The 7320-nt window shown below is 34.0% G+C and overlaps 1 protein-coding gene across 1 annotated transcript; it reads left to right on the top strand.

Annotated features, from left to right (window-relative positions):
• The first annotated feature begins 1291 nt into the window (after positions 1-1291).
• Positions 1292-4761, top strand: LOC116418350. Its single transcript, XM_031933435.1, has 7 exons — positions 1292-1476; positions 2280-2408; positions 3082-3288; positions 3358-3630; positions 3721-3923; positions 3988-4162; positions 4248-4761. Exons 1-7 carry the CDS (start codon positions 1305-1307, stop codon positions 4469-4471), a joined length of 1383 nt encoding a protein of 460 aa, XP_031789295.1. The 5' UTR covers positions 1292-1304; the 3' UTR covers positions 4472-4761.
• Positions 4762-7320: the final 2559 nt, after the last annotated feature.

The raw sequence follows: 7320 nt of genomic DNA, 5'->3' as shown, positions 1-7320 counted from the left end.
TAGTAACGTGTGTATATTTGCAAAGTATCTACAAGAAGAATCCGCGATTAGCCAGCGTGAGTTCGAACGCGCTCTTCTAAGAAACATGGAGAAGAGAGGGGATGGAGAAAGAGCGCGAGTGAGAAACGACGGTCTAAGACTCTAAGCACATAGCCGGCGCGACCTGTAGGTGCCCGATCGCGTCGTCTTCGTGGCGAACACACGAATTTTTGTACTTTTCAACGCCATAACAGAGACAACTTGTGCTATCAGTGGTAAAATGTCGATCCAGAAAGAAGATGTGACAGGAGACTTGTCGAAGATGCCGGAAACGTGGTTGATCGTCGAATTCACGGATAATTCCGTAGAAGTCATCCCGGATTTCTGGTTAAGCAAGAATAAGCAAAAAACTTACTGGCCACCTTATAGAACAGATACGCAAAACACAAAGGCGGCACGAAAGCGACAAAATCCGCAAAAGAATTGGAGGATGTACGATGTTAGTCGAATATTATCGGATAAGAACAGTAAGTATTATTAAAAACTGCGCAAACTTCTCGAGACAGACGCAATTTTTTTTTCCTCAGCGACTTATGAGGCAGCGGCAGAGAAGCTTCCCGTAGCTTTCAATGAATCAGATGTCGATCGTGAATTTAGTCAGCAAACAAAAGAAAGTAGAAGCATGAGGCGTAAAAAAGTACAAGAGAGCGATTTCACCGAGGACGAGGAGACCACTGACGGCGAGAAGGGCGTACTTACCTACCAGGATTTTCCAACAGGGCCTTCGTCAAGAAAAATTAACGATGAAACTGCGATCACTATTTCTGCAGTTAACGACCAATTGCCGCCAACAGAAGCAAGCGCTGATAAAGAGGCAGAATCCGTGATCCAAAAGAAATCAGCATTAATGCTGGACTGACAGGTAGATAATTTTATGGCATGCCAATCACAGTCGAGTACACATATATATCTATATAATCATTGTTATTAGAAAAAATTAATGTTTTCATTCATTGTCATTGCAAACTGACTCGCGTATTAACCAAATATTGTTTTACAGAAATAACTGCTACAATCTGTAAGCCAATATCAAACAATTTCGCAGCAATACATAATGAAATATCAGTGGTCGCAGACAAGGAATTATTAGCTGTTGAAGATGAAGACAATGTCACTGGAAAAAATAGAGGTAACGAGTCTTTTGACAATAATCAGGGCTGAATAGTTTTATTCTTTAAGTTAATCTAAAGATTTTATTTTACATATAATTTTAAAGAACTAAAGTGTACTATAATTGAAATTATGTATTCGATTGATACCTACATATGAAAATTATTACATTCATAGAAATGCTTGGCAGCCCTTCTCCCACCAACGAAGAGCCATCAGGGTATTGTGATCAATTGAATGACTCCAATTCGCAAGATTCCATGGAGATAGAATCTGAGGAAGATCTTGATAGTAGTGAGAAAGTCAGCAATATTTTACAATCAGCAGGTAATGAGTGTTGTCGAATACTTACAGACTCAATGATAGTACACCAGATTTGTACATTCCATACAATATTATCACTCAGCTGTCATTGAGGGCAGCTGAAAGTTATAATCAACATAAAATTTATGTGATATACCAAGTGTACGCATGATTCATGAACTAAAAATACATCCAAATCTAAAAATGGGACTGGTTTCAGTAAAGCATCCATCTGTCATCAAGTTTGATTGAAAAAGTGGCACGCGCGTTCTTAAATTTGTGAAAAAGAATTGTGCAGACTAATCGATTGAAAAAGTGCATTGCATTCTTAGTTCCAGGTGTATTTTAAGCTTCAGAATCATACCATAGCTTTGCTTTCTTTTCTCACATAGTCAATGAGAATGCATGAAATTCAAAATCATGATAACCTCTATCATGTTACAGGACAAGTTTTGATATGATTCTAGACCTAAAAACACAGTGGAATCCAAAAATGCAACTGCTTTTAGCCTAGCATGCATCTGTCATCAAGTTTGATTGAAAAAGTAGCACGTGCGTTCCAAAATTTGTGAAAAAGTATTGCGTAGACTAATTTGTTAAAAAAGTGCATTACACTTTTGGTTCCTGGTGTATTTTAAGCTTTAGAATTATATTATAACTTTGCCTTCATTTCTCTCAAAGTCAATGCAACCAGATAAAAGTCAAAATTCTTATAAGTAAAAGGCCAAGGATTGATATGATTCTTGAACCAAAAATACAGCAAAGTCCAATAATGCAACTGGTATATATCAACTATATAGTTACTTATAATTTTGAATATTTTCTAGATACAGCAGATGCTTCTCCAATTATCGATGGACCATCCGTCTCTCATACCCAGTGTCTCCAAAACTTAAACCAAGATAATTTTTCTGATGCTGAAAATGATGAAACTGCAGTTGATTGCTACTCTTCAGGTAAATTGAAAAAGTGAATAGATATCCAAAGTGGCTTTATAATCCACGTTTTACTCTAATTACATCCATAACCGAGTAACCAAAATAATCTAATGTGTGGCCTCTTCATATTATTGCACTCTATATGTTACACTTCACACTCCTGAATCTTTGCTCATTAAAAAATCTGTAAAATAAAAGAAAATTCTTTTTACAAAGAGAGAAATCTTAGACATAAAGAGACAAGATATTCAAGTGCAGAGTAAAATACTTATCTGACAATAATTATATTAACTGCGTTGTATCTATATTCTTGCAATTGTATGAAGGGTTAATAAATTACTAGAATGTAATTACTCCGATTTAAAACGTTAAAAGGTTAGGTACTTATTCGCAACCGTGTCGAGTACTGAACTTTTCAAATCAATAGTGAAGTTAGCTGTGAATACTTGCTCCGTTGCAAGCGATGCGAATCGTTAAAAGGCCTGTTCGATTAGCTGTATTTTTTTTGTCCACTGGCATTTCATTAATTAATTAATTGTCTTTGTATTAAAGTCATAAATTCAAATGTTGATTGATTAGAATATTAAAAATTGAAAGTAAACGCAAATTTTTTCAATGTTTTTCAAATATTTTTATAAATGATTCGTTCGATGAACTGAAATTCAATTATTTATATCTGCTTTTTTTACAGAAACCAAAAAATTATGGTACATAGTGAAATTAGCACAGAAGCCTGAAGCTGTCGTTGTCCCAGGATTTTGGCTAAACTTTGATCGAAAAGAGTGTGCTTGGCCTCAAACTAATACAGAATATGTGATTCAGAATGACATTGTAAATAGGGTGAAGCCTTCGAAAAACTGGGTCACACGAGGAGTAACCGACATACTAGGATATGCAGGTAAGGACATTAGGACACCAAGTAATACATTTTCATAAACTTTATTATCTGACAATACGGTTTCTATAGATTCATTCGATGAAGCCGTTATGAAGCAACAACGAGCGTGGGAAAAAGAAAATAGAGGAATTAAACGCACAGCTGGTCAAACAAACCTGAACGACGATGGTAAAAGGAAAAATTTAAAAAAAACAGCACCAACAATTGTCACTGAAGAACGTGTAAATCTCGATGTAGACCCATCAAACGCGCAGAACTTTTTGAAACTACGCCCCTGTCAGCGACTGGCGCTAACAGAAATAAAAAATCTGAAGGAAGAAGATAAAATAGTATATGTAGCTAGTAACGTTTATAATCGACGTAACATATACAAAAAAATCAATGAGAAATATCAATGTAATCTACATTTGTATTTATTAATATTCCTTCCAGAAATGTTACACGAAGTTTTGCGCAACCAAGCCGAAGAAAAGCTTCAAAATGAAAGGCGACAGGTAATGATACCTACTTCCAGTAACGGTTCGATTTGTTCTTCTGAATCGTCTGCGATTCGATCTCGTTTCCCGATTGACTCTTTAAAAGATTTCATTAAGTTCAACGATGATCTTCGTGATGGAAATTACGTCATGCAAGTGGTGAGTAAGACTTTTTTTATGTTAAATTTTATATAACATAAGACTAAATGAAATATTTTTACAGCGAAACTATTTGAGAACTATAGGAGGAAGAAGGCTCACGAAACACGATATCACAAGAGAGAAATTAGCTAGTATTTTAACCGACAAAGTTGCTATTCATTACAACTTCTGTGGAACAAATAGACAGTTGAAAAAGAAACCGTTTAGTACATTGCGCATATGGGATTTGATTCATAGTAAGTAATAATATTCCTTTTTTAAATAATGTTTTTATGCTCATTTTGTATGTTATAGTTATCTAATTGATTCATTAATCTCTAGATGAAGTTGTTGATTTCTCCTACCAAACCAAAGAGGCCGATGATACGTGTAAAACGTGGTTAAAGCAGGCAAAAAAAAGGATGGAAACAACAGCAAAGAAATTAAAAACCCGTAACGACAAAGACAAGGAACATGAAGGCGAACAACCCAAAAAAAGAAACCAACAAGAAGCTCAAGAAAACCAAAAAGCTTATAGCGAAAAAGAAGACGAATTTCATTTATAATTGTATTACGATTTGTATTGCGTTTTTCTCTAAATTTATACGTATGTACAACTGTACATCTATTTTTTTTAGGTATTTTAGCCATGTTTAATGGATATGAAACTATAATCGAGTATAGTTTATTTTTGTTCTGTTCTTAATTCTTCATTATCGTTTTTAGGTAAACTAACGAGCGTACACATATAAGTGTAATTTAGAATGTAACATCGACGATTCTTGTATTAACAAGTATTTTTTGTAATGAATGTCGCAGGCGGTATTGGTAATAAATACATTGCACATAAAATTTACTCACCCTCCAGTTATATTTATTTAACACATTTGTTTTAATTAATTTAAAATGAAACGTCTTTTTTTTTATGTTTTAATTTGCCAGTTAAAACGTCTGAGGAACGTTTCCTAAACGTTCGCGAGAGTTTTGTAAAATTTATTTAGAAACGTTTTTACAACGAAACTGAAACTTTTTAAAGCCTATTTTTGAAATTTTGCTATTGGTTCAGCAACGTTTCGCCGACAAAACTGAAACGTTTCGCCGACAAAACTGAAACGTTTCGCCGACAAAACTGAAACGTTGCAGTTTTTACAAATAATTTTTTCCCCCAGGGCTAGAAACGACGCAGCAACGTTTCGCAACTCGTTTCCCATACGTTTGCCAAACGTTAAATTTGCAACAAAGTGGGACATTTTAACGTTTCAGAATCGTTTCTGCAACGTTTGTCAACCCCTTATGAGAAACGTTTAACGTTTCCACAGAAACGTTTCTACAACGTTTCTGATACGTTCTGTGCTATGTGGGTATAATAGGGAACACGCGTTAAGGTAGTACCGTCGATCGATAATTAAATAACGTTGAAATATCAATGGAATTAAATATATCGAATCTGAAATATTCGAATACTATGGTTAGGTAGATACAAGTATTGGTAAATTTTAAAAATTTAAATAGACAAGTGTTAGAAAGATGACACATTAAAATTTTCAGAAATGCTACACATACACTATCATGACAACACTATGAATAGAATGAAAGACGGTCAACTTTCATCTTTCTAACACTTGACTATTTAAATTTTTACTAACTCTTTTGGACACGTATACTTGTGACTCATATGTGACAACAAAGTTTCTCTGTGCTTTTTTATAGGTATGACATGTGCGTTTTTCTTTGAAATTGTGACTAGTGCAAAATAATGTTTTATTAGATGCCCTGATGATGAAGGATGAATCCTTCGAAACGTTGGCTATTAAATTCTGTAAAAATTACACTCGCTCGTAGTGATTATTTCAATCCTTTATAATTTTAAAAAGATAACGAGCATTAGAGTCTTTGATTAATATGTATTTATTTAATATTTATTGCAGAACGAGGTGGAAAGTGGGTCAGGCGCAGACAATATTATGCTGTCAAAAGGCATGAGCAATGGCTGAACAAAGAAGCAGCAAGAAGACTTCATGAAACTGAAAAGGAACGCATTCGTCAAGAAGAAAGAGGTATTATAGGAAGCACAATTATGCGCATACTTGACATATCCCGCTGGAAAAAGTGAATAGAAATCGATTAGAATTCACTATTTAACTCGATAAGATTTCAATTGGCTTGAATAGTGAATCTTAATTCAATTTTTTTCATTAGAACTTGATAAAACGTGATAAAATACGATAAAAATCGATATAAGTCGATACAACTTCAAATTTCTACAAGATCATGATCTATCGATTTCAATTGTAATTTTTCATATCAAGTTTTATTGACTTATATCGATTTTTATCGTATTTTATCACGTTTTATCAAGTTGTAATGCAAAAGACTTGTGAAGTTAGCACCCGAAATAAATAAATATTATTATTTATAAACCTACCTATATGTAAAACGACGGCGCTAAAATTGTATTTTCCTATAACTATACCAAACAATCGTTAATATTAATATTTTGTACACGAATCGATTTCTCCTCATTTGCGGATTATGTAGAAATTCTCATAATATGGATTACTCATCAAAATAATTAAAAAATAATGTTCTAAATTTGCACTCGGGAAAGAGTGTGTCTGCGCGGCCGATATCGCGTACATGAAAGAAAATTTAGCGTGCGCGAAACTTTTGTAGCGTGTGCGAAAGTAACATCATTACGTATAAAAATGTATGTATGCACAATAAAAGTAAGCTTAACTCTTAGTGGTAAGGAATTTTTACGTGACTGTAACTAAAGCAATCATCCCCATTTAAGTATGCTGACACATATGGATGATTTCTTTAGTTATAGTCAGGTATAAAAGTTAATCAGTAGCGATGCAATAACTCTCTAGAAAATTTGTTTGTTGATTTCGCATACGCTACAAAAGTTTCACGCACGCTAAATTTTCTTTCGCGTACGCGATATCGGCCGCGGAGATACACTCGGAAAGAGTGAAAATTTATAACATTATTTTTGATTTATTCTGACAGGTAATCCATATAATGATAATTTCTACATAATCCGCAAATGAGGAGAAATCGATTCGTGTCAAAAATATTAATATTAACGATTTTTTTGTATAGTTATAGGAAAATACAAATTTAGCGCCGCACCTGGATCAGCGATTTTCTTTTCTTGGTAAATGGAAAACGGGAAATCCGCAAGTGAAAATTCTTATGGAGATTATTTCCGCAAGTAAGGAGGAATCGTTTTAGATAGGGTAGGTTCATAAATATTAATATTGATTTATCTCGTGCGCTAAGAATTACTATTCAAGTCGATAAGTGATCTAATCGACTTCAATCGTCCTTTTCCAACAGGGTACGAACATTAATATGTTAATTATAATGAAATTTATTTTTTAGATGCTGCACGGGAAGTAAAAAGAAACCG

This window comes from Nasonia vitripennis, unplaced genomic scaffold (genome assembly GCF_009193385.2).
Source record: "Nasonia vitripennis strain AsymCx unplaced genomic scaffold, Nvit_psr_1.1 unplaced0248, whole genome shotgun sequence".
Classification (NCBI taxonomy): domain Eukaryota; kingdom Metazoa; phylum Arthropoda; class Insecta; order Hymenoptera; family Pteromalidae; genus Nasonia; species Nasonia vitripennis.
Note: the sequence above shows the minus strand (reverse complement) of the source record. Positions and strands in the feature narration are given on the sequence as shown.